Genomic DNA, 27,035 nt, shown 5'->3' with positions numbered 1-27,035 from the left:
TACCATTCTTTCTCTCTCTTCGCTCTCTCTCTCTTCGCATCTAAGCAAACAAAAGAGAAAGAAAGCAGAACCAGAAAAACATTCGCAGATCGAGTATATTTCTCTTTCGCTCTGCTAGGGTTAGGGTTGAGGTTATCGAATCGGCGATGGGCCAGCAATCGTTGATCTACAGCTTTGTGGCGAGAGGGACGGTGATCCTGGCCGAGTTCACGGAGTTTACCGGAAATTTCACGAGCATAGCGGCCCAGTGCCTCCAGAAACTCCCGGCCTCCAACAACAGGTTCACCTACAACTGCGACGGCCACACCTTCAATTACCTCGTCGACAACGGCTTCAGTATTTTCCTTCTCTTTTCCGATCCTCTGATCTGCTCTTTCTTCATCTCGTTCTTTCATTTCCCTGCTTTTTGATCGATGTCAATGCTTTTTTTGTTTTGTTTGTTTTGAATTCCTTGTGATCTCTACGTTTGACTTTCGTAATAGCCGTGGAATCTGTTTGGTTGCCGAGAAAACTTTGGGGGAAATGAAACTTTTTGAGTGTTGTGGAGTTCGTTGGTTTGGTTCCCTTTTACATCTCGACTTATTGGGATAAATAATCAAGTTTAGAACTTTTAAGAGGCTCAGCTCAAGATTTCTTTCTTTCTTTCTTTTTTTTTTTTTTTGAGAAAAAAAAAAAGAAAATCGGTATTCATTCTAATTTTTATGTTTTCTAATCCATTGTTGATAAATTCGATCTTCCTTTCAAAACCTATAGGTTGGGCATAACAATATATACATATTTATTTTCTTTTGTAATCATGCTATGTTTGTTTGATCATCGTGAAAATGTTATGCCTTTCAGTTTCTCTTGTGCAAAGATACTCGTGTTTTAGTGAGAAGGGTTCATAGTTTCACCTCCCCAAGCCCCTTCTTTTCAATTTGCTAAAAAACGGATGCAGGGTAAGGACAACCATAGTTTTACAATAAGTTAATGATTAAGTTTAAGATATGTGAAAAATGAAAAGGGAAGTAACTTTATCTTAAGGGATTGGTTAGACAGTAATATCTCATTCTGTAATGTTGAATATTCAAAATATTTGTTTTTGTTTTTGCTCACTCGTGTTGTTGCATCCGCATCAATATCAGTGGAACTAACTTTATCTTCTGAATATTGCAAGCTTACTGTGTGGTTGCGGTTGAGTCTGTTGGGCGACAGATTCCAATTGCCTACCTTGAGCGTGTCAAGGAGGATTTTACCAAGAGATATGGTGGAGGAAAAGCTGCAACAGCAGTTGCCAATAGCCTCAACAAGGAGTTTGGGTAATCTTTTCTTCTCTCTCTCTCTCTCTCTCTTCTTTTTTTTTTTTTTTTCCTTTTAATGTATGTTTTATATGCTGTGAAATGGGAAGTTATTTTGTTATCATAAATTACTTTTAATGCCAAAAATTTGGTCCTGATGATGTAGACCCAAATTGAAGGAGCAGATGCAGTATTGTGTAGATCATCCAGAGGAGATCAGCAAGCTGGCTAAAGTAAAGGCACAGGTTTCAGAAGTCAAAGGGGTTATGATGGAAAATATTGAGAAGGTTGGAAAATGTTGCTATCTCTTCTATTTACCGGTTGCAAATATTTTCTTCTCTTTTTGTCAAATCTTTCGTCTGTGAGACTTGAGACTTTTCTGTGTAGGTTCTTGACCGTGGAGAGAAGATTGAGTTGCTTGTGGATAAAACAGAGAACCTTCGTTCTCAGGTGAGCAAATGCATATGTTTTTATTTTTTAAACCTCCCAATGCTAGACGGATAGTGCTATTTAAATTCTAAAAACAAATGGGAATGACTTATAGATGGGTTAGCCTGTTTGGCAAATTGGTTTCTGTTTTTGTTTTTGAGAATTATTTTCGAAAACAAAGCAGAAAGCCGTTTTTTGTTGTTTTTTCGTTAAAGAAAGCATTTGGCAAACTGTTTTTGAAAACAGTTTCTGAAAACAGAAAGCAGTAGTTAAGACGTTTGGACAACTGTTTTGAAAATAGTTTCCACTTAAAAAGAAAGTTTGGTCTGGAACTCTGTAACGTCCACATTGATACCTCCATCAAATCTTAATGAGGTCAAGGATGATATGATTTGAGATATCAATCAGTTGGCCTCTCAAATATCAAGAGATCTCCGCAAAATGTCATAAATAGCTTCATTGTCTAAGAGCAGACACATCTGTGTGTTCAAGAAGGGCAGTTGGTTCCAAGTACTTTTTCAATCAGAACAAGAGCAGAGAACAGAGCATAGAGACACTACAACTTCAGTTGCAACTTTCCTCTATCCCCGCATTTCTGTTCTTACCACCACCAGAACCAATTGACAAACAGCGTGGGTGTGGGTTTGATGGGGTTGGGGTTGGGATTTGGGAGAGTGGGCGTGGGGTTCAGTGGTTGAATGTGCAGACGACCTTCTGAGAGAGATTGATGGAGGACATGATGTTGGGCACGAAGGAATGGAGAGAAGTCGAAAGGTTGAGGTGGGTATGCCATGCTGGGACTCCATGCGAGCTTGGAGCTGTTGATGGTTCTTTGTCTTTGACTATGGCACTGAGAAATGTTCACACTTTGGATGCAGTGGACGAAGGAGAAAAAGAAGGGTGAAAAATTAACTCATTGTGAAGTCTCAAACCAGTGATCTGAGACTTCACCTTTTAGTCTGCACTTAAGTTGGAGCCGCATATTTTCTTAAAACAAGAAAACTGTTTTTGTAAACAACTTACGGTTGTTTCCATATTTTGTGTTTTTCCTTGTTTTTGTTTTTAAAACAACTATCCAAACACCTGAATTGAAAATGAAACATGTTTTGCTGTTTTGAAAACAGGTTTTCTGTTTTCAAAACAGCAACCAAACAGGTTTCTGGTTTGCCAGTGTGGTTTCATTGGTTCAAGATCTTAAGTTCTTAACATATAGTTGATAGAAAGAACAATATAAGATGAGATCTGTTTGGTGAAATTTATAAAAATGTTGTGCGAATGTTCAAGATAATAAGGTAATGATGCGATATCTTATTTTAGATCTGTATATCAATGCTTTTATCTAAGCTACAAAAATTTCCCTGTAATTCACATGGAAAGTATATGTCCAGTTGGAGTACCTAAAACATAAATACTGAACTTTTAAACGTGGCCTAAAGAAATTTCTTTCTTCAAGTAACAGTAGTAACTCTTCAAAAGTGGACTTCAAGGTTGGGCGTGGTTTTATTTTCTTCAACCTTGGGATCTATTGATATTGAATTGCATTGATACATTTTCAGCATATGACATTGACTTAATTTTCTAGCGGCTTGTATTTTTTCCAATTTACTTGCGAGGTAATATGAGTGCCCATTTGTATGGCGTTGCAGGCACAAGATTTCAGGCAGCAAGGAACCAAGATGCGGAGAAAGATGTGGTTGCAGAACATGAAGATAAAGCTGATAGTTCTTGGTATCATAATCGCCCTGATTCTCATCATAGTTCTATCTGTTTGCGGCGGTTTCAAATGCGGTCACTAGTGGGAATGATGCTTTACAATTTTATTAGTGCTGGTTTACCTATAGCGTTTTTGGTCACACGGTCCACTTTCCTACTATATATTACAAGATGTCGCATGTATAGTTTGTATCCTTGAATTCTTTGGAGACTAATCTGCTGCATGATGTGTGTTAAGCTTGTCATTCATCTGTTACTTGACACTATTGGTTGAGGAGCATCATTTTTAGTGTTGAGGTTGAAGCAAACCACTGGCTTTTCCATCTTATGCCTGTTTTAAGTATTTCAAAATATGAATTATAGCTTATAATGTCATAGTTTCATGCCAAGTTTTCATCACAGATGTGCATGTGACACCAGTCAATTGTGATTCCTTTGGCGTGGATCTAGTTTTCCTCAAAATTTGTAGTTACAACACATTAAATATTTAACTTAAATAGAGGTTAATTATGGAGTCGAGGTTTGAATTAAGAGATTTGTTGTTTTAAGTTGATAAAGCTAATAACTGCCCTTTGAATGATTACCTTTTTCAATTATGAGGATAGACACGTTTCATGATGATGTAGGAAATGCACCATTTTGGTATTAGAGCATAATCCAACGTGAAGATTGGTAGAAAACTCAAAAACAGATGATCTTAAGGAAATTGACGTTTCCCGTAAATGAAGTCTCGAGTATTCCTTGTGTTGCCTGACTTCTTACATATGTATGAGTACCCTATTGTCAATTTTTTTTTTTCAAAGTTTACAATTAATAAAAATAACCCTAGTTTCCATGTTCAAGGTAGAGAAAAGAACCATTAAATAGCTCTTTTAATGGTGTCTTACAGGATTTAGAAGTCAGATATACCTAACATGAAAGAATCTATTATTGATGCACCTGTAAAGAAATAGCTCCCCATAAGAAAAATAAACAAAAGAGTCCTTTGACAATTAGACAAAGGTATGCAGCTGTGCGCAATGTTGAGTAGAAGATTGAACCCATCAGTTTCATATATTCATTTCCAAGTTGTCTATCAGTCTGACCTTCCCAAACCAGGCAGCAATGCAGAACACAACAGGGCTCTGAATCTCTTCCACTGCCTCCAAAGTCTCTTGGTCTACAATCTGATAGCAAAAGGCATATGTTATTTAAACTTCAAAACAGTCTGTTCGGAGATACGGGTTCCAAATCTGCACAAGCTCCATTATTAAGTAATGGCTAAAATGTGGTTAAAACAAATAGGGGTGTAACTTCACTTTTAGACTCCTGAATTACCACGCGATTTGACAAGTCCTCAAAATTTCAAAACTTCTCAATTTGAACCCCCTAAACTCTCAATTACAGTCAATTTGAACCTTCCGTTAGATTTTAAATGAGACAATGACGTTTATACCCTCAATTTTTTTATGAAATTTCAAATTTACCCTTAATTCCATAAATTTTTTTTTTTTTTTTTTTATTTAAAAAAAGACCGAAAATCAAAGATATTTTGGTCTTTTTAGGTATTGCCGTTAGAAGTTAACGGTTAAATCTGACGGAAGGGTTCAAATTGATTGCAATTGAAAGTTCAGAAGTTCAAATTAAGAGGTTTTGAAGTTTGGGAAGCTAGTCAAATCGCGTGATAATTCAGGGGTTTAAAGTGAAGTTACCCCAACAAATAATTTATACTACCTAGGTAGAGGTAAATATTCGCCTCATAAAAGGTTGGACACTTGAAAGAACGGTCTTGAAATCAACATAATCAACCACAAAAGATCTCTACAATTAAGATGTCACCGATGTGTGATTCTCTTTCTTTAGCAGATGTTGCAGAAATTTGCAGTCCCAAATTCAAAAACCTACTGAAATAACAAGCTAAGGTGGATTTGATACTACTACACATATTACAGCATAGAAAGTTAAAAGTCCTCTTCAAAACCTCAATCAAAATTCTTGATTTGGCAGAGAAGGACAAAATGAATCACTCATCTATGACTTGTTTTCATTATATTTGCATCAAATTGATCAAATTACCACCCCTATACTGCAACAACCTCAACTTATACCAGCTACGTACCAACTAAATCCCCAAAATACCTTGAAGAATCGAACCATTTATTATTGCCAAGGATAAATCAATGACAAACATAGAGTAAACTGATGACAAATATTTGATCAAACTAGCAGCATTGGCGTTTGTTCATACAAGGATCAGAGCAGTTTTAACATCAGCATAAAAGTTTAGTTTGCATGCATGTACTTTGAAAAGGAAAAATAGCTATTTATTACATCTCAAGTTCTAATTTGGATGTAAAAATAAAAAATAAAGAGACGAAGGTAAGGAAGATGTTTTAGGGCTCACCTCAGCATAATCAATTCTTCCACCAGCGCTATTTACTGCTTGGACGACCGAGTTTCTTAACTCCCTACAATTTATTTGACCATTTTCTGCAGCAGATTTTGCTCTTGACAATGACCTGTTGATAGACAATGCCTGGAGAATAAACAGGAAGAAAACGTTGCACAATGATATACAAAAAATATGTTTTTCAGAAAAGTAGTTAATGGAAAATAATGATTAAAAAGTAATTTAGAGACTTTAAATAAGACACAGGTATTGGAATTTTTTTAAAATTGTTATGAAGTAATGGAAATATTATCGAAAAATGTAAAAGACACAACCCAAGTTCACATGAAAAATACAAGAGACACACCCTAGTTAGAAAGAGAAAAATGTCAAGAAAGTCATGACAACTAAGCAAATTAAAATCAAAAGCAGTTGTCCACTAGTAGAGAGTTTTGAAAAAGAAATACTTTAGTTCTACCACCATTCTCTCGAGGTCTTCACAACTTCTATCAAATCTTCTCCTCCGAAGACAATACAAAAGGCAAGACTGCATAACCCTCTCTAACAAGCGAGAGAAGGTTTACTACTCTTCTAGGCATAACCCAAGTTAACTAAATACAGCTGAAAATAGCACTCCATAAAGCACTAACAATCTCACAATAGAGTAGAAGATAATCCACAGACTTCCCACTCTTTTTACACATACAACACTAGTCAATCATAATGACATGTTTGTTTTCTTAGATTATCCATGGTGAGATTTTCCCTAAGACGGATGTCCAAGCAAAAAACATTGCTCTCAAGGAGACCTTATTCCACCAAATACTCTTCCAAGGGAAGAGAGTGCTATCATGAGGTAGTACAAGGATGTTACAAAAAGAACTAAGGTTGAACATCCCTCTCTTGGAGGGAGCCGAACGAAGCTTGTCTTCGCCTCTCTGTCTCAATCTAAAGAAGCACAACAAATTAAAAAATTAAGCAAAGACATCCACTTCCCAATTGTGAGCAACTTTGATAAAGCTTACATTTCACTAACGGAAATTACTAGAAAACCCAATTAATCTATTACAGAAGCATCCTTAATGCAAGCAATACTATACAAATATGAGAAAGCTTCTTTAAGGGTTGATCCCCATACCACATGTTATTACAAAATCTAATCTTGAAACCATCTCCCACCTCAAATCTGGTATAACTAGAAAACTCCTCCAACCTCTCTTGATACTTTTCCATAACCCCACTCCATATGACCCATGCACCTCAGTTGAACACCACCCACCCCATGTGCTGCCATATTTAGAATCCACTTCGACTCTCCACAAGGCCTCTCTCTATGTCACTTTTCCAAAAGAGCATGGTTGAACAACAAGAAGTTTTAGAACCCCAACCCTCTCTCATAAGTCGGAAAACAAACCTTGGGCCACCTAACTGGGTGATGAAATTTGAACTCTTCACCTAGCCCACCCCATAAAAAGTCCCAATGTAACTTCTCTATGCGATTGGTAACATCAGTAGGAAGGGGAAAAAGAAACATGAAATACTTACGCAAATTGGATAAAGTGCTCTTGATCAAGGTAATCCTTCCACCCTTAGACAAGTACATCATTTTCCAGCCAATTAAATGGCGCTCGATCTTCTCAATAACACAATCCAAACTAGACTTGGCTTTAAAAAGCTCCCAACGAAAGACAAAGACGAAACCCCGCAGCCTAGAACATTGGCTAGCCCATTAACATTATTGACATTACCCACAAGAACAAATTCTAACTTGGACAGATTAATTTTCAAACCGGATACAACTTTAAAGTTTAAGAATAAGTTACATAGATAGCCTAGGTGGTCTGGATTTACCCTGCAAAATATCAATGTATCATCCGCAAACAGAAGGTTTCATGTGAAGCGCACCAATGTTCCTAGACTCCACATAAAAGCCTGAAAGAAAGCCTCCATGAAATCCAAGTTCTGTCCCAACCTAATGTGCCGGCGGCGAAAGAGGCGAAAGAGAGAGAGAAGTGGAGAATAAAACTAGGAATGCATTAAAACAGTTTCTTAATGGAAACAAAGTATCTATATGCATAATTAGAAGTATAGATTCACGAGAATTTGAAAAGTAAAAGGAATAACTAGTAGTAAGAGAACCTTTTCCCTCTCTTCAGGTGATAGGTGCACATTGCGTGAACTCATTGCGAGGCCATCATTATCACGTACTATATCAGAACCTACCACTTCTATGGAAAAATCAAGATCTCGAACCTGTAAGAATTCAACCAGACAATGAACAATAAGCAGCGCTGTCGGACCTACTATAGATCGCAAAGTACATAATTTTATTAATATCTAGCAAATTCTCCGTGGAGCAACTACATTAGAAATGAAACAAGACCAAATTAAGGGCTATGGGATCAGTACAACCCAGAACCAAAACTCAATTGTTCAAGCTCAGAACTGAACCAACACTAAATTTTCCAACCTGAGAGCTTAACCATTTGATTAAAATTTTTAGAAAGCAAGCCAGAGAAATGCTGTTCAAAAGAAAGATTAAAATGAAATATGTCAAGCATAACATATATTGCTAAGATTCAATGACAAATTTCATTAAAACTTAATGCTGTGAAGCTCTTCCACTTTCATGCTTTCAAGTCCCTTATTATCTTAAAAAGTTCTACATTCCCAAGAACTAAGACTGGAGATACTGAAACAGTAGAAGGCTCCGTCTCTTCACAAAGCAAGTACTACTAGATAACTGTCAAAATAAGGTAAGTATAGTCATCATTCCAACATAAGAATACCATTTTCCTTTTCTTTCTCTCATTCTTCCCAAAATTCAAACAAGAATTTGAGGGTTCTTTCAAAACTCACCATCCGCTGAATAATTCGCCACTGCTGATAATCCTTCTTCCCGAACATGGCAACATCAGGCTCCACTATATTAAACAACTTAGTGACAATAGTGGCAACCCCTCTAAAGAACACAGGCCTGCTGTTTCCACACATACCCTTTTCCAATCTCTCAACCCTTACCCATGTTTCATGCCCCAACCCCCTCTCCTCCACACAGGACACCACCCCTTTCCTCTCTGGCTCACCACCACCAGAATTCTCACAATTACTACTATTATTGTTTACACCAGTGGGTTTACTTTTTGCATAGTCATAAAGATTGTGGGGGTGGAAAACAGCATCAACACCACCGGGAATAGCCATGAGCTTTTGAATATCACCATGAAAATCAGATGGGTATGTGGAAAGGTCCTCAGTGGGAGAGAACTGACCTGGGTTCACATAGATTGACACGACTATGAGGTTGGTGTGCTTGTGGGCTTCTTTGATGAGTGATATGTGGCCCTCATGGAGGTACCCCATGGTGGGTACCAAGCCAATGGTCTTGCCTTGGGACCTCATGGCCCTTGACCATTTCCTCATCTGGTTTTTGTCTGTTATTATCTCTGGCTCCTTGCCTGCCATTGGGAATTGGGGTTAGGGTTCCTTTTTCAAAGAGTGGGATTTCTGGGTCTTTTGGATTGGGTCGATTCTTGAAATTCTGCAGCCAAGGAGGTGGGAATTGATAGTTGGTAGTTAAGAGTTTCGTATGCTTTACGTTTCTGTAGATGACTATGACAGGTCCCGGAGTTCAAAAGGGATTTGTCAAGTCAGAAATGAAGTGCATGCGGCGGCTTGGTCGAAGTCGTATCCCGTCTGCTGACCAGAATGCTATTGCTATCGTGTCGTAGAACTTATTCAGAAATGGATCGTCTTCCTTAAAAAAAATTGGGATAAAATTGTCATTATTTTTTAGATAATTTTGCTTTTTTTTTTTTTTTTTTAATCCGATTCCTCTTCAATTAAAATATTTGTTTCGTTTATTCGTTAGTATATGTAACATTTTTTTTATTAATTGTTTTAGTACATAACTCTTAACAAAAGATTTGATACCTTTAATATTTCTCTTCTTTAAAAAGTAATGGTAAATATCACTATTTTATCTTATAAATATATTTTTAAAAAAATTATATTTAATCCGTCAGTTTTCATTTAATTTCAATTTAGTTTTTTAATTTTCAATTTATGAGAAATATGTATAAATTATGGTGATATTATTCATCTGAAATTCATCATGCTAATTAATGATGTACAGTTTTTTTTTTTTTTTTTCAAATCTAAAATTCACATATTCTAAGAACATAATTAGAAGAATCTCCTTCAATTTCTTTTTTCGGTTAAAAAAAAAAAAAAAAAAAAAAAACCTTTTTCCAAATTTGATTTTAGATCAACACCCATCATCAAATTAATAAAACACAATTTATACACTTTTTTTTGTTTTTTTTGTTTTTTTTATTCAAAGTGAGGGGAAGGAAAAGGTGATTTTTTTTTTTTTTTTTTGATGTCGAGACCCACCCCTACAAAGTAAACTTCGGTCTCATGCATCGCACCCTCGAATGTTTCCCTACACGGAACTAGTTAAATCGTTGGCTTTTCACCAGGGGGTGTATCCCCAAAAAATTGTTTGCATCCATGAAGTGTTGAACCTTGAAGAGAACAAACCCCAAGACTAATGCCTCCACCATATGGGTCAACCCATTGGGGTTAGGGGAAATTACAACAACACAAACAAAAATGACAGATAAATTTTAGTAATAGTCGAGAATTTGTCAAATAAATGACCCGGCCCATCAAGCGAACCAAAACAGCCAAAAAAGCACAATTTATACACTTGATATAACCAACAAGTGGAACCAATCAAATGTTGGTTCCCATCTACTTCTTTATTATGGCACAACAACCAAATTTATTGGATTCGGTTCTTCAACAATTTATTACCTGAACAATAAGATTATTAGTAAATCAGGTAACAAAATTGATGAAATTTCTGTCCAATTTCACTAAACGCCCCAAACAGTCGGATTAATATCTCCTCCAATTACTCAAAATTGGAGAGGGGATTTCAATCCCAAACAGTCCTGTCCCATTACTAAGATACACCCTAGCATTACAATTTTTTTTTTTTTTGGCCCCATCATTTAAGGGAACCTTATTCTATTCTATTCCCAAAGAACTATTTTCTCACACACCCCATTTCAAACACCCTATATACATGAAGAAGAAAAATCCAAAGAGGAACAATAATCTATTTAACATGCCAACTGGTCTCTAAATGAAGAGATCTCTTCAAAGATGGGCAGTCTCTTTGATCTAAATGGGCCCCATTCATTCATCAACTGTTCAAGCCCCTTGACAAAATCATCATCAAGGCCCACTAGATCTGGCGGCTCTAGTGAAGGCTGCATGGATCTTAGTTCTAAGATCAACTCCTCCGCCCGATTCCTTGACTTGCAATCATCAGAGCCAGGAAGTCTACCCTGTAATACATCTTGAATTACAGAATATGCCTCTTCATATCGGCCCTGTTTCATCAGGCAGAGGGCCAAGTTGCAGGCCTTATTTGCGTCTGGATCGATCATCTGGGCTTTTTGGTAAACTACCTCTGCCATCATAAAATTTGATTTCTGCATGTAGGCCCACCCCAAATTACCCTGTGAAATTTATCAATTACAACTGGTTAATACACATATATGTTACAATCATAAGTATCTCTCATATGGTTTAAACCCAATATATATATAAAAGTTTTTGGACACCATCCTCTTTATATTTAGTGTGGACATGAAATTGGACACAGTTTTCCTTTAAACTGACATCTGTCTTTTAGAACGTGGAAAAATAAAAACTACGTGTGAAAATTATATGCTCTAAAGAAAAATGTTAGTTTAATAGGATTGAGCTTAAAGAATTTATTCCGACCCAATTTAAAGAAAAAAAAAAACAACTTTGTCACATAAAATTTTGTACAAAGGTGTCACACATAGTTACATTCAAATACAACCATTTGATGTCTCTAACCTTTGTGCCTCTTACTCGATATATAGTTTTAAAGTAAATGTATATAAAATTGAACCATTATGGCAAGAAAAATTTTAACTCAATGGGAGAAAAAGAGGCAAAAACTAAAACAAAAATATCATTTGATTCGTCGGTCCTGAAAAAGAAAATAAGTAAAGTTTCATTGTCGAGTGAGAAATGAAAAATTCATGAGAAGTGACATATTAATCCCCGTCACGCACCTACACTCGTGCCTTTATCATCGATGATGACTTTCTGGTTTCGAGAGCTAATTATCGAGATTTTAAGCTATCTGGACACATTCTTGGTGAAGATGTTACATTTTTCTTCTATCATTGTGTCATTAATTCTATTTAATGTATATTTTTAAGCATCAAGCTAGCTGTTCATACAACTAGCAGCATATATATAATAAATTAATGTGAGGTGCATACCAATAATCTTGAAGTTTCTTGCTTAACAGAAACTTGGAACTTCTTTCCATGAGAGCGTGCTGTCCTGGTGGGTTTTCCATTGAATGCCTCTCCTTGGTAGATTGATCTTAGCTTTCGCTTTAGCAGATCAATCTGCTCCTCTATTTTCCCACATTTCTGCACGCGTTGAAAACCTTTGATCAAATACGCTTACATGGTTAGCGTGTTAAGGTAGGGGGATCTAAGTTAAAGTTAACATATATAGTCTTATGATCCGATGTCTCAATACGACCCAAATCTAAAACGCGACATAATTAGATACCTTGTATAGGTCGATGAGGACGTTATCGAGCGATTCTTGGGCCTGTTTGGAGCAAAGTCCTCTGAAAGACTTGACAGCTTCAATGGCTTCTTCAGTTCTATCAAGTTGTTTCATCACTACTGCCATGTCCTTCAGGGCACTATCCACTCTATCTCCGGCATTTATCGCCTTCCAAAACCATACTATGGCTGCTTCTGGATCCTTTTCAACTAGCTGAAACACCATTCAATTGAAGAAACTCAATAATAAAGTAATTTAATGCTCATCTTTTCACTCACTTGACTATATATATATATATATATATGACATAAACCATGAATACGTATAAAAGTTACAATTTTCTCTTCAAATACGGTTAAGTTATAGGTTTCGTATACTGTGAAATAATTATAAGATAAAAATTGTATATTCGAGTTATTCAACAAAGATGTAGTTCTACTGGGATTTTTCTTATGCTGGATGTAGGTCTCTAAAGTTGAACCACACCAAATTTCTTGTTTCTCCTTCTCTCTCTTACTTCCCGCTATTCTTGTATACTGATCTACAATAACCTTTCATATATAACAATCACAAATCGGGAAGAATTCTTTTGATTTGAATTCCAATGGTGGAGAATTATGTTACAAACATAAGATTTATCTCGAACTGATAGAAAATGGTTAACGAAAAAATTATAACGAAAGAAGTTCGTCATCAATTTTGGTTTTGTGGATAATTAGAGTTTATCAATGAAAATTCATGAATAAGAAGAAAATTATCAGCGATGTGAAATGATCTAAAAAGAAAAGGAATCAACAGAAGATTGAGTAGAAAACAATGTGAAATGATGTAAAAAAAGGAAAGAATAAGAGTACTCAACAAAAGATTGAGCAGAGAAAGGAATGAAACAACAGATCTGATGCTCATGTTAGAACTGAAATCTATTTGTTTTGGTCAGGAAAAGTTCTATAAAGTCAACGATTATAATTCCTCTTTAGAATAAATTTAATCTAAACTTTTGAAACAATTGATAATTCATTCATCCTTTAATCTATTCCGCTCATAAAAAGATGTACATGTAGATTGTAGAATGGAAGATTCAATCATACTTTCATAAACTCAAGAACACAAGAAGAGTTTTCATAGGGAGTTTATCAGAACTAAGTCATCAAGTTTGCAGAAAGATAAATATGCAGAAGCAGAAGCTCTCTCTCTCTCTCTCTCTCTCTCTCTCTCTCTATATATATATATATATATTGCTGCATTACTCAATATATATGAAAGAGAGAAACAATGTGGCATCAAAATTCAAAACAACAAAAAAGAAGTTTACTATTCATGCAAAAAGAACATTATAAGTAAAACAAACAAACAAAAACCAAATCAAGAAAAACAGACATGTTTATTAAGAATATAGATCAATTGAAAGACAAAGAAAATCAAACAAAAACAAACCTGGGCATGTTTAGCTTTGACATAAGGAGTATCACCATAGGGAACTTTGTGTATAATATGATACATGTCTTTCTCTTTGTTCCCTTTTGAGCTCCTCTTTGAACTTCCTTCCATCTTCTCTCTCTCTGATTTCTCTCTCTCTCTTACGTTTTACATACAACAGTCGTTGTACTACTGGGTATAATCATATGAACCAGAGAGGAAAAAAAAATGAAGAAAAAAAGGTGGCCTACTCCCCTAGAAAGGGAGACAAAGGAGACAGAGGAAGCAAATATATAGAGGAATTAGGTGGTGAAAGGTGAACCTGGACGAGGCCGGCGTCTACATTCGCCTATGCTGGCCTCAGCAGAGCTAATAGCCAATCAACTGTTTCTGAGACCCGTAGGTTGGCACACGTGTCACTCAATCATTCATCCGTGGTATCGTACAGAGCCTATCTTCTGTCACCACCCTCCAATCTCTTCTATTGGCTTATGGATATACTTTGTCAAACTTGATGATCTTACCATATTCATGTTTTTTTTGTTAATATTTTATATTTGGGGATCCGATTGTCAAAGGCACCCATCTTTTAATTACCTATTTTTCTTCTGGGAATAGAATTTTTTTTTATTAAAATTAAATTTACTATGTTTTATTAGCTTAAATTTTTGGGAATAAATGATAATTTAAATATGGTATTAAAGCGCCAGGGGTTGGCCCAAGTGGTGAAGGTCTTGGTCTTGAGCGTTTGCTCCCTTCAAGGTCCAAGGTTCAACACCTCATGGGTGCAAATAACTCCATGGGAGCTACACCCCCTAGTGAAAAGCAAACGATTTAACCAGTTCCATGTAGAGAAACTTCCGGTACGGTGCACGGGACCTTAGAGAGGTTTCCCGACATAAAAAAAAAAATGTTATAAATTCGAGCTCTAAACTCCATAGTTTAAATTAATATTCTTTGTGTATGAATAAATAATGATTTAACAAATAAAACCCCTATCTTAGTATGGTGATGATTAATTTGTAGTCACTAGTCACCTGAAATAAATCTCATATATTTAAGTGCCTAACTGGTTTTTTTTTTTTTTTCGAAAAAAAAAAAAAAAAAAAGTTTTGAACTAGATCAAAATTCCCTACAATTAGGGATCCTCCCCTACGATCAGGCAAGGGATTGTGAGAGCTCCAATGGACTGTCTGTCCAAATAAGTGCTCGTACTATCGGAGCACTTGCTTAAATAGATGGGCTCCATCAAAAACTTCTCACAATCTCTTACAATCTCCTACACTTTGGAAAAAAGATTGTAGAGGATGTTGGTCCATTTGGTTCACATATAAGGAGGGGGGGAAACCATCTAGGGTGGTGGTTCAGCGGTCCAAAAAGATTTTCAAAGTGGTTAGGTGCACATTAGGATTCGAATCTCACAATGAGAATTTTCATGCATGATTAGTGTAAACCGTCTTGATTCCCATTAATATTTGGTGGGTGTTGAGTTAAGTTATGGCTCACGCGGTTCCCACCATCTAGGCTTTTCATATGCTCCTCTAAGAGAATAGACATTACTATGGTCACACCCAAGTAGAATAATCACAATTGGTTTTCCTCACCTCTTTTTTTTTTTTAATTAGAAAAAAAAAATATCGTAATTTTCTTATTTTTAATTTGATTTGTACCATGTTTCAATATCTTATCTAAAATTAAGATCTTGCACATTTTATCCTCAGTGCAAACGGTGGTTTCAATGAAATGTGTCATGCCACTTTTTGCCTTATAGTGAACTAATTCAAATTAACTCTAATTTTATTTTATGAAAAACATCTATCTCCTTGAAATGTTTGATAACAACTTTCCCAATCACGACCAGGACTTAACTTTTCCCACATGTTTTTTTTTTTATTTGATTGTGTGTGTCGTTTCTTAATTTGCTGAAGAATTGGTCGTAGTTAGTCCATGTTGTTCATAAATCATAGGATCTTTTTTATTTGGATAAAGTTTTTGTAGATAATTTTTTTAAAAAAAATTAGTTTATTAAATTAACATTTGATTTTAGAGTACGTGACAACATGTGATTTTTATATACATTTTTAAAAAATGCATTTAAAAATTTTATAGTATAAAAACAGATGTTAATTTAATAGACAAGATTACTCATAATGAAATTAAAACTCAAAAACAGATAAAATAAAATAGCAACCAAATTGATGTACACGTTGTTAGGGTTATGACATCACGTAGTATGGATGAACCTGGCCGTCAAAATAGTCAGATTCGGCTGGACAAACCTTCTTGGATATTTTATGGAAAGGGAGAATTTCATCTTGAATTGTATTTGCTCGAATGTTACTTGCAATTTTAAGATAATGATTTATATATATGAAAAATTAAGAATATATTTGATAAAAAGATTGAGACTAACTAAAAGAATAGCCGTATGTATTAGATTGTTTCTTCTAGTATATCCTGATTTAGTAGTCCTATTGTAATATAATTTCTGAAGATATTACAGAAAATTAAGTAACCTAGGATATTAATTAATTCAGTAATCCAACTGCGGAGACGTGTTTCTTCAGTTTTAGTTATACATAAACAAGTATATGTTCTATTTATTTGTTTATTTCATATTTTTTAGTTAGGGATAAAAATAGCTTAAATGAAATAGACTTAATTAAAGAGAAACATGTATGAGTAAAATATTTCCTTTTTCTTAGATTTTGCCCATTTTTGTAGTTTTTTTTTCTAATCAAATAAGGAAGAGTTACATAAGATTGAAAACCGAAAGGGTTGGGCTAATCAACAAAATACCACAAACAGGAATACAGTGCAAAAAATACAAGCCAATAATAAGAAATGGGTCAAAAAAATGGTCAAGTCCTCGAACAAAAGCCAAAAAATGCACTGCAAAAACAGTAACTAAGGCAAAAGGGCACAAGAAAGAGCATGAACCTTGAAAAATTTCTCAACCCTTCCCAAAGGAAGCATGAACCTTTTATGTCCATCAATCCATCCCAAATGGACACAAACCTCAAAAGATTCTCCAACCATTCTTTAACCCCCCTCTAAAAAGCTACAACCACTAGAAGAAGGTTATATATTGAGAAAGAAGGAGGTTATTGTGTTTTTTGGGATTTGTTGGTTGTAGTATCCTTGTGCTATTGTGGTTTGATTTTGTTGCAGAGACTTGTGCTACTAGAGATAGTACTCCCTTTTCATTGGCTCTTGTTTCAAATTTTGATTGTGCCTTTCCCGCTTCAGCTTCTTTCTGGTGGTTGTTGCAGTTTCCTAGTGAGGGTTTAAATAGGTTTGTGGAACCATTTGAGGTTCGTGCACCTTTAAATAGGGTTAAGGGATCTCTTGAGATTCGTGCCCCTATCTGTGCTCATTTTGCTTCAGTATTTGTTCTTGCGGCCATTCAAAGAGGACTGAGTCACTTATTTGGCATATTTCCTACTATTTAGTTGTATTTCTGCACTATAATTTTTATTTTGGATCTGTTGTCAGGGTGCCCACTTATTTTTCGGTGTTTTGATTTAATGTAACAATTTATCAATTTAATTAAAAAAATTGTATCACTCTTGTTAGCCTTATTAATCAAGTAGACATTGTTTATTTTTAAGCACGATAACATCGGATCGGGATTCTTGGTAATTAGTTCCAACAACCAATCGAGAGAGAATTTTGATAAAATTTATGTGCTCAAATAAGCTTCGGACTATTCAAACAAGCAGACCCCAATCATCAGGGTCCTCTCTCATTTACAGATCAGACATGCTACAATTCGGTCGATAAATTAAAGTCAATCTCGATTCCTATGTTGCCGATAAAAATAAGAAAATTTAAGATTCCTACAATTGAAAAATCTTTTTAAAGATACATTAATGCACATACTTTTTTACAAAACTATAGTAGAGATAAATTAAAAAAAGATTGATAATTCATTATGATATGATCGAGATAGTGTGCTCAACCAACTTGCAAACAAAAAAAAAGTAATCTGAAAAGCGGCTAGGTGTGGTGGGTCCATCTCTTTGTGGAGGGAAGTGAGATGAATCTGGACATGTTTTGTTTGAGGTGGAACCTAGACATCTTCATGACCTCAGAGAAATGTCCCAATAATGTAGTAAACCTTGTGTGTGTGGTTCCAAAAGACTGCCGATATTAATCTATAAGAAATTAATAAGACAAATTATTTTTGACGTTTGAGACTTATCTATCAATCTATCATGTTTTTTCAACAGCTCAAGTTGGCTTCAAATGGTTAGTTTCCTGAATTTTAAGGTAGAAAGATAAAATGAAAGAGATTATTGTCTTAAAAGGGTACAAAAGATGGAGTGAATACAAATAAAAATGTGCTAGGATATTTTGATTACAATCTACATAAAATGGTGAATATTCTAATAAGAAAAATATCAAACCTAATATAAAAACTCTAAATTCTAGTAAGTAATATCCCTTCAAATTCAAGGTGAAACATAAAGAATTGACATTTTTTGGCAAGGAGGAATGAGTCTTTCTCCCCGCCCCCAATTGTTTCTACAGGTTCACAATTAAGTCGTTTTGTTGGGCAGGTTTCGACAATGATTCTTCCGTAGGTTCACCTACTAAAATATTGTTATGACTTCTTCTTCCTTTAAATGATAAAGTGGACTTCTTGCGACTTCCCTGGCAGCAAACCGCCAAAGTCGCAACGATCCAAATTTAGATTTTTTTTTTTTTTTTTTTTTTTTTTTAAAGGTGGATTTGGTTCAACAAAAACTAATATCTGAGCTTGAGCTCAACCTTTAGATATGTTGATGAAATGGATAAAAATCGTGTGTGGCAAGATCCAAGAGTTGATCATGAACTGGACGAGGGCTAGAATCAGGTGCAATGCAAAGGAATATCCAAAGAATGCGAAGGAACCACGCATTCTTTGAATTGTAGAAGTAGTATATTTCTAGGGTTTTCCTTGATTTGCTGTCTTTATGGACATCCACAAAAGAATTCTTGAGAAAGTTGGAGAAGCAACGTTGTGTGCGCGAGTTTTGAAGTCAACAAACCTGTCCTCTTAGTTTTCAAATCGCAGGAATATGGGTAAGCGTTTAAAAACTCACGATTTTATTAAACTGCGATTTTAAAAGTTAAATTGTACTTAACTGTATTTTTAAAAATTACGCACGTTTTAAAATCCCACATTTTTTAAATTGCAAACTTAAACGGACCTTCATACTAATAATTGGAGTCATTTACGATTTCACGATTAAAATGGGCCAAGTAGGAGAATGGAAGAAATTTTATAATAAAATTTGGCCTATATGCCGCATTGTATAAATCACAAATTTAAGATATTCAGTAATTTATTTCAAATAAAAAAAATTATTTGTGAAATCAAAATTATAGTTGATTTTGTTCTGATTCATATTCCTTAATGGGAAGAATAAATAAGGTAAAAATTAGATTAAGATCCCTAACCTAACCTCTATAAACAAGGAGTACGTGTATTCCACCGGTATGGGCCTAAAAGCACAATATAATTAAGAGGTAATTATGACTTATTTTTGAGTATGTATTTTTAACATAATGGGTCACAATTAGGCGTAGGCATATATTAATTTTTCTGCAGCCCATACCCCACATAATAGTTTTGTGACATGCTAATAATAAGAGCTTATTAAATGTTACATACCAACAGGACTGAAATGACTCCATATGTATGATTAAGTGTAAAATGTATTTTGTGGTCCTCTTTGATCTGAGAGTGAAAGAACCTACATATATATTGGTCCCTCATCTACAACTTATTTACCAGTCTCAATCAAATTAACTTTCGGAAGTTGCATGGCTATGCATGTGAAAATCTGCCAAGAAGACACCATTTAATGAACACAGTAAGTTCATTAAATGGTGAACCTTAGCTCCTTGAATTGGAGCATAGATTTTTCTTTCATATATAGTTGAGCTATTAAATACAATTTATGGCATTAATTATTGGAGCAAAAGTCCTTGAAATGCTCATAATTTTGCCTTAAATCGTTTAGAATAAATCTACTTTGGCGTCATATTCCACAGGAACCACTGAATAAAATGTAATAATAAAAAAACATTCAAAAAAATGCAAATTCACCTGGACATGGCACTAGGACACCAACAGAGAAAAGAGAAAGAAATTCTTTCAAAGAAATAAAGGGATATGAAAATATAAATACAAAACGCGTGTATTGGAAACCAAAGGGGTAAATGAATTACAGCACTCATATTCATAAACCCACCAAATTGATCTTTTGGGTAGATATGCAAAAGAAGAGCAGCACAACCTTGCCCACATCCATATAATGAAAAACACTTCAAAAACACCGCATAATAATGCTGGAGATTGTGAACCATATTTCACGCTATTACAACTGTACTCGTATACATTCAACCCACAGCCCAAGGCAAGCATTTAGCTAAAGCAACGAAAAAAAGGAGAGCAGTTCTTACTATGCCTGGTTGCCACCACCCCTTCCCCGGCCACCCATCCTTCCCCGCCCACGGCCATACCCTCTACCCCCTCCCCCTCTGCCTCTTTCATATCCCTGGTTACCTCTTTCATATGCCTGGTTACCTCCTCTTTCATATCCCTGGTTACCTCCTCTTTCAAATGCCTGGTTACCTCCTCTTTCATATCCCTGGTTACCTCCTCTTTCATATGCCTGGTTACCTCCTCTTTCATATCCCTGGCTACCTCCTCTTTCATATCCCTGGTTACCTCTATCATATGCCTGGTTACCTCTTTCATATCCCTGGTTACCTCTTTCATATGATGCCTGGTTACCTCTTTCATATCCCTGGTTACCTGTCAGAGAAGAAGTGCTTGAAATGATTAGTCAAATTTGTACAAGCCACATTAATCTCATACGAAGAACCTTCACCAAAATGGATTCTTTCCTATGGCGACTAAGCAGTATCAAAAGTGGCACATTAATACCTGCAGAAATTAATAACACTACCAGAGGGTAATGGGATGTCAATCTAAACCAACAATGTTGCAACAAGTCTTCCTTGTACACACAGTTAAATAATGAAACTTACCACGATAGCCCCAACCTCTGCCTCGCCCACCTCCTCGGCCCCGGTTTGGATATCCACCATTCTCTATTAGTAAAAAGAGTGCAAGTAAAAAGAAAGGTCACACTTCAAAGAAAATGAGCATCTTATACAACCTCAACTGCTACCACAACATAATCTAATACTCTAAATTTATACCTTGATAGTTTCCATATCCACCTTGATAATATCCATATCCACCTCCACCCTGATAGTTCCCATATCCACCTTGGTAGTTCCCACCATATCCACCCCTGCCCCAACTCCGCCCTCTCCCTCTACCACGACCCCGTCCTCGGCCATATGAATCTAGAAATAAAGAGCAAGAAACATGTTAAATTTCGTACAGCAGATGGAACAGAAGAAAGTTAAACAAAAGAGGTCCTGGCTTAGGAAAAAATAATAAAGAAGTATCTAAACAAATTCACTTGTCACTGGCATCACCTTCGGCAACAGCGTTGTATGCAGGACGTGCTTGTTTTGGTGGTTGTTGCTGCTGATAAGTAGATTGTGGCTTTGGTTGTTCAGCATTATGTGGAGCTTGGTACCTATGGACAAAATTTTCAGAAATTCACAGAACACACCAAAAGAACTCAAGTTCAAAAACTAGGGAACAAGATATTTATACACATTTAAATCTCAAGAGGCAGATGGGCTTGTAAAACTTGAAGCAGGAAAATATAACGTGAGAATACCAACGGTTGGCCCATGAAGCACTAGACAGAGCAGAGACCGAAAGTTTGTGCAAACTTACCCAGGAGAACTTTTGTTTAGCTCTCTAGGAGATAAGGTGATTGAAATCATTGAGACATGGCGAGTCATCTCCACACTGCATCGGTTATTAATGCTCAGTCAGCTATAGCATGAAGATAATTATTGATCATAAATACACAAACATGTATATTGGAATCGAAATATGCTGGGAAAAAAAAAAAAGAACTTACGGTACTAGTCCCTCTTCAATGGGTTCCCATACATCAGTTATGCTTATTGAGCTAATGGCAGTATCTTGATGCAACCTGGCAATTCTCTTCTGTTTCAGGACATGAATAGATAATTAGTTCGCAAGGGAAGAGAGAGAGAGAGAGAGAGAGAGAGAGAGAGAGGTCTTAGAAAGAACTTGAAAAGTATACCAACCTTTAAAATCTCTGCAATAGCTACTGTCTTGCTGATTGCCTGTCCCATTGCTTTCAAGACAATCTCTCTAACACGTTTTTCCTAATTACCAAATCTCATAAAATTAACAAAATATACAGCAGATATTTTCTGATAAAAAGTGAAGCAACACACCATCACCAAACACACAATACCATTCAGACACGATACCATATGAGAACACTGAATGTAGGACTTTATGATCATGCAAGACAGGAAAATATCAGAAAAGGCAAGTAGAGAGAGTCATGAAACCTCCCAGGACAAAGGCAGATAAAAGAAAGTACAAAAGAAGGGGAAAAAACACAAAAAAGCAAAATGTCCATAATAAAAATTAACAGATAAAGGCAGAGCTCTCAAAGCTTAAACACCACAATGTTCATGACTGGTCTTATAAAATTCATAACTGGAGGTTACTTAAAGCCTAAATAATCTGACCTTTAACTAGAGCTCTTCTTATTAAAGAAAGTTGGCCCTATGCCAAAAGACTGCACAAACTGCTAGAACCCCAGTTACCAGTCACAGGCATAGAACTGAACCAGTAAGTACTGTAAACCTAAGTATAAAGTAGCAGCAACAAGGGACCTTTTTATAGATAAGGTTCACAATCATTGTCACATTGCCTAAAGATAAACTTAGACGGAACAGAAAGGAAAAGTTGAAACTAATAACTTAAAGTGACTGATTACCTCCTGCCTGTTTAAACTAATACACCAACCATTTAGCTGTGTGTTTGATCCCTATTTTCAATCTTGTGATTTTGTATATTTAAGGTAGAAACAGATACGGTTTTTGTGGGTTTAATACACCAAAAATATCACCATCTTGACAGACCCCAACCCCAATCCATTAACAAAATAAAGGATCAGTATACTCAATTATTATCATATAACAACTACCACTAGAGCAAACCAATTACAAGCACATGCATGCATGTATGCTTTGTTCAAATTGAAATCCACTGTTGACTCTTTACTCCTCGCATCAATCTTAGCCATCCTACTCAATATCAACCTTGTGGTCCTTGTCCCCAAGCTCAAGTAAAAAAGGATCATTTGCATGACAAGTTACTCATTGAACGATATAATTGAACTTTCATTACAAACACTTGTAAAGTTTTGCAATGAAGGCATTAGATAGCCTCTCTGTTGGAAAAGGAGAAAAGTCCTTTATTAAGTCATTCCCCACCTTAATTCAGAGTGAGAGACACTCACCAAGAGGGCATGACTTTGCATTGTGGATACGTGAAAAATGGCCAACATGCAACTTACTGATAAGCTATAAGATTGTTCTCTCAAAGAAGCCAATTAAACTGCTGCCACACAGCAAATGGTCTTAACACATGGACATTGGATTTGGCTACATCTTTTGGCCCATACCAGAAGCAACTGCTTAACAATGCCAGCATCCACCTTTTGGTTTAATTAGCCAAGAGTTTCTAGCTGTGTACACTACCAGAATCATGTAGTTTGACGCAACCAAAAGAGATCACTGTGAAAGTGCCAATAACGACCAAATTAACACAGAAAAATCTTTTATACAAAGCTACTCCAAGTGGACCATCCTTCAGATTTTCCAGCCACTACTAATACCAAAAAGCATCCTGATCCTAATGAAAGTATGCTAACATGGCATGCTCAGAATCAGGCATTTACATTGAATTAACACAGATATACACAGAAAATTAAATTGTGGCAATATCTGACTATGCAAACTCTGTTTGGACTATTGCAAGTATGTTACTATTTTCAAAAGTCAATCCATGTCTAGGTATTTACTAATCTACATCAAAGGCTAGAGGAAGTATGTCTTTGATCATTGCGTTTGCTTGATATCAATAGCTCATATTTAAATCCAAATAGCAAGAGCTTATAATTCCTCCAACTTATCTTTAACCTAATCTATGTATCTTGTCACCAGTAATATTCATTTAATTTATAATTAACAGCTCCGGTGACAATTGATGTACTCCTAACCAAAAAAAGTTAAAACGCATAATGAAAGAAAGGGAGAAAGAGGGAGAGAAACCCACTTCAAAAAGATAATTTTGGAGGAAAAGAGAGGGGTGGGAGGAATTTTTAGATAAGTCCTATATTGTACCATTTAAAATCATCTCCCTCAAACAGAATCATCTTATTCTAATTGAAAAGAGAATCACCCAAAACTGAAGAAAGCCCTAAAATATGGTATCTTATGAAAACTAGATGGCTCTGTTAAATTTTGCTTGCATTCAAAAGGTACAAATCCAAAGCAAAGATTTAGCCACTTTTAGGAAATTGGATCTATTATCAAAGTTGATGGTGTATGACCAATTTAAGGATATAATGAAAGCCACCATTTCAAAATTTCACAATGCTATGCACGCCATTTTCTGCGACAGCCCACTTAAAATTTGGATATGTTGATATCTAAGGATGTCCACGTCCACATGGCCCTCAATATTAGACAGTTCAACCATATATTGAATGAAGAAATTAAAAGAGAAGAATCAACTTAATTCCACATATGACACTACTAACACTAGTCTGACATAAAGAGAAGTATCACCCTCAACAGACAACAACAAACTCAATCCACAAGACCATAGTGCCAAAAACTCAGTCAAGAGATGTTAAATATAATTGAAGATATATATATTTCATCTGAACATTACAATGACCATTTAATAAAACTCAAAAAGGCTACAACATATCCAATATATTAGAAAATTTAGCTCTAAAATCAATTTAAATTGAGCTGAAGCATCACAATAAATAGCAATCCCATAAAATACAACCATAGAAATCAAAAACACAAACAATTTTATATGCATTATCAGCCATAGAAACAATTTTCTGAGTTTTTAGAATTATTTTCTTCTTTCTCCATGAGTTAGGGGTCTCTTGTATCCTTCCCTGAGTACTAGGGTTGAGCCCCTCTACAATATACATTACTTATAAAAATAAAATAAAAAACAGAGAAAGAAAACAAAACCCATCAAAGACATAAGACCACCGAACTAACAGACCATTATACCATATCTCTCCCCAAACTCAAAAACCCATAAAGCACAGAAATAAACACTACTCAGACTAAACCCATCTGGGATATTCTTATATAGAACTACAGAAATAAAACATTATCAGCAACCACAACCATTATACCAAACCATCACAGCCCACCGATAACAAAGTCCATATACAGTAGTACAACATGCTCCATCTATAGACGATTCACACATTAAACAGAACAAAAGATCAAACAAAACCCACCAAAAAGAACCCAAACCCCAGAAAACATAAAAAGAAAAAAGAAAAATGTAAATAAAACGGTACACCCACCTGGAGAAGAGTGGTGGCATAGCTGATGTAGTTTCTGATGGCGCCTTGAGTGGTGATTCGGATCTCGTTTTCGTTTATCGGCGACTCGGGCTTCGGCTTTTCGACCCTCTGGTACCTATCCATTGCTTGAACTCGGTTTTTGGAATTTTTACGAGAAACCCTTGCCCCTAAAACCCTAGCAGAGAGCGGGAGAGAGTAAAGCGTGGGGTTAGTACCTCTGCCAGAGAGACTGTTGGTATTTAACTGCTTTTTAGGGTCACTCTTTTTTTCTCTTTTTTTTTTCTTTTTTCTTTTTTACTGAATTCCGACCCAACTGAATAGGGTAATAACAGTATCTTTTATAGGCTAACGCGCTGTCTTAGAGGGCGTGGAGAACACGAAGCGGTGGATCGAGATGATTTCTGACCATTTAATTAAAATCAAGGGTTTAAAATCTTGCAGCCAATACCCTCAAGATCCTTTCGATAAAATTCAGTTACTTATAGGGGTATTTTTATCTTTTTACTTTTTAATTGAACAAAAATATCTATTCACTATAACTAATTGGATATTAACCAATTCAAATAAAATTGAGAGAATCATAATTTCAGCTAATTCCAAAAAATTAACCTGTAATTTGCAATTTCCTCTCAATTATTAATTGAAGTAATGTCTTTTAAATTATCAAAAAATTATAATGAAAAAAATATCCTTAATAAAAAATAAAAAACACTACTGATCCATGATAGTGTCGTGGGTTTTCATTGTGCTTTTTTCGAATTTATATGAATATTTTTGTCTTATCAATAAAAGTTATGGGCATTTTTGTCTTTTTGAAGAACAAAATGAGTACATTGCAATTTCTTGATAGGTTGGGAATGCATTGTTTTAATTGAAAGTTTGAGAAAACATTACAAATTGTATGATAATTCGATGGTAGTATGTGTACTTTTACTAAATCTTTCTCTCTTTCCAATTGCCAATTTCTACATTAGCATGACCACCTTAGCTTCATCGGCTACCTTAACTGCCATATCGCCACTTTTAGTCTACCACCATCACAAAAAAACTCTTTTATTTCTTTTGTTGGCCTTTGAGTGGTTCAACTATCCTTTTAGCTGCTTTTGGGGTGACCGAACAACGCCTTTGACCACTAGGGGTGGTTCACTCACTCCCAAAAACCAGGTTGTGGGTGGACGGACATTCCGAATGGCCCTTGAGGGTGACTAAACCATCCCTCAATGGTCTTTGGAGGTTGTTCACCCACTCGTAAAAGTCATGTTGGGAGATCTCTAAATCACTCCCTTTGAGATAGTTTGGCCACTCCTATTAGACACCGGAGGTGATTTTGACACTCTCAACCTGGTCTTTTTGGTGGCCAAACCATCATGTAGCCAGAAAGAGTAGATTTTGGTGGTGGGGATAAATTGAAAGTGGCGATATGACAATGACAATGGAGCTGCAATGGTCATTATGGAGATTGGGGTTGGTAGTTGGAAAGAAATTGAGATGTTTTAGTTTGTAATCTACATTGATGACATGACACAATTTTGTAAAATGAATGGTCACAATTCAAGTTATTGCACCACTAAGATATTATCAGGAATCTTGATCCTCAATGGTCAGGAAATGGTTTAACTTATAATCACTTGGTCTAATGAATTGATTTAATTTAGGAATGATTTT

General features: G+C 35.6%; 4 protein-coding genes across 5 annotated transcripts; 1 reads left to right on the top strand and 3 right to left on the bottom strand.

Annotated features, from left to right (window-relative positions):
- The first annotated feature begins 10 nt into the window (after window positions 1-10).
- Window positions 11-3,745, top strand: LOC132165337 (vesicle-associated membrane protein 722-like). Its single transcript, XM_059575859.1, has 5 exons — window positions 11-336; window positions 1,157-1,298; window positions 1,444-1,564; window positions 1,665-1,727; window positions 3,353-3,745. Exons 1-5 carry the CDS (start codon window positions 147-149, stop codon window positions 3,500-3,502), a joined length of 666 nt encoding a protein of 221 aa, XP_059431842.1. The 5' UTR covers window positions 11-146; the 3' UTR covers window positions 3,503-3,745.
- Window positions 3,746-4,263: 518 nt separating this feature from the next.
- LOC132165336 (pantoate--beta-alanine ligase) lies at window positions 4,264-9,479 on the bottom strand. The gene is made up of 4 exons (XM_059575857.1): window positions 8,647-9,479; window positions 7,927-8,040; window positions 5,803-5,934; window positions 4,264-4,585 (listed from the first exon to the last, which is right to left on the bottom strand). Exons 1-4 carry the CDS (start codon window positions 9,250-9,252, stop codon window positions 4,469-4,471), a joined length of 969 nt encoding a protein of 322 aa, XP_059431840.1. The 5' UTR covers window positions 9,253-9,479; the 3' UTR covers window positions 4,264-4,468.
- A 1,025-nt stretch (window positions 9,480-10,504) lies between these two features.
- On the bottom strand, window positions 10,505-14,086 carry LOC132166267 (protein SULFUR DEFICIENCY-INDUCED 1). The gene is made up of 4 exons (XM_059577059.1): window positions 13,855-14,086; window positions 12,421-12,633; window positions 12,120-12,275; window positions 10,505-11,318 (listed from the first exon to the last, which is right to left on the bottom strand). Exons 1-4 carry the CDS (start codon window positions 13,966-13,968, stop codon window positions 10,917-10,919), a joined length of 885 nt encoding a protein of 294 aa, XP_059433042.1. The 5' UTR covers window positions 13,969-14,086; the 3' UTR covers window positions 10,505-10,916.
- Window positions 14,087-20,027: 5,941 nt separating this feature from the next.
- Window positions 20,028-25,611, bottom strand: LOC132165323 (uncharacterized). 2 transcript variants are annotated; one of them, XM_059575835.1, is made up of 8 exons: window positions 25,371-25,611; window positions 22,033-22,113; window positions 21,840-21,925; window positions 21,650-21,724; window positions 21,340-21,443; window positions 21,055-21,204; window positions 20,881-20,943; window positions 20,028-20,644 (listed from the first exon to the last, which is right to left on the bottom strand). In XM_059575835.1, exons 1-8 carry the CDS (start codon window positions 25,491-25,493, stop codon window positions 20,289-20,291), a joined length of 1,038 nt encoding a protein of 345 aa, XP_059431818.1. In that variant the 5' UTR covers window positions 25,494-25,611; the 3' UTR covers window positions 20,028-20,288. The 2 variants fall into 2 exon arrangements, with proteins under 2 accessions (XP_059431818.1, XP_059431817.1); XM_059575834.1 differs by having other exon boundaries at window positions 21,840-21,928; window positions 25,371-25,610.
- Window positions 25,612-27,035: the final 1,424 nt, after the last annotated feature.

The sequence above is a fragment of the Corylus avellana genome, chromosome ca11 (genome assembly GCF_901000735.1).
Source record: "Corylus avellana chromosome ca11, CavTom2PMs-1.0".
Taxonomy (NCBI): Eukaryota; Viridiplantae; Streptophyta; class Magnoliopsida; order Fagales; family Betulaceae; genus Corylus; species Corylus avellana.
The sequence above is the reverse complement of the archived record's forward strand: the minus strand, read 5'-3'. Positions and strand labels throughout refer to the sequence as shown.

Bases quoted from the DNA above. Each gene is read 5' to 3' on its own strand.
- LOC132165337 (XM_059575859.1), top strand. From the start codon at position 147: ATGGGCCAGCAATCGTTGATCTACAGCTTTGTGGCGAGAGGGACGGTG. The intron at 1,299-1,443 runs GTAATCTTTTCT...CTGATGATGTAG, and splicing joins AGCCTCAACAAGGAGTTTGG to ACCCAAATTGAAGGAGCAGA. The intron at 1,728-3,352 runs GTGAGCAAATGC...ATGGCGTTGCAG, and splicing joins CAGAGAACCTTCGTTCTCAG to GCACAAGATTTCAGGCAGCA.
- LOC132165336 (XM_059575857.1), bottom strand. From the start codon at position 9,252: ATGGCAGGCAAGGAGCCAGAGATAATAACAGACAAAAACCAGATGAGG. The intron at 8,041-8,646 runs GTGAGTTTTGAA...GAATTCTTACAG, and splicing joins GGCGAATTATTCAGCGGATG to GTTCGAGATCTTGATTTTTC. The intron at 5,935-7,926 runs GTTCTCTTACTA...TTTATTCTCCAG, and splicing joins CACCTGAAGAGAGGGAAAAG to GCATTGTCTATCAACAGGTC.
- LOC132166267 (XM_059577059.1), bottom strand. From the start codon at position 13,968: ATGGAAGGAAGTTCAAAGAGGAGCTCAAAAGGGAACAAAGAGAAAGAC. The intron at 12,276-12,420 runs GTATCTAATTAT...CAACGCGTGCAG, and splicing joins TCCTCATCGACCTATACAAG to AAATGTGGGAAAATAGAGGA. The intron at 11,319-12,119 runs GTATGCACCTCA...TAAATTTCACAG, and splicing joins AAGAAACTTCAAGATTATTG to GGTAATTTGGGGTGGGCCTA.
- LOC132165323 (XM_059575834.1), bottom strand. From the start codon at position 25,493: ATGGATAGGTACCAGAGGGTCGAAAAGCCGAAGCCCGAGTCGCCGATA. The intron at 22,114-25,370 runs GTGGGTGTACCG...TTTGGTAATTAG, and splicing joins ATGCCACCACTCTTCTCCAG to GAAAAACGTGTTAGAGAGAT. The intron at 21,205-21,339 runs GTGATGCCAGTG...CTTTATTTCTAG, and splicing joins ATACAACGCTGTTGCCGAAG to ATTCATATGGCCGAGGACGG.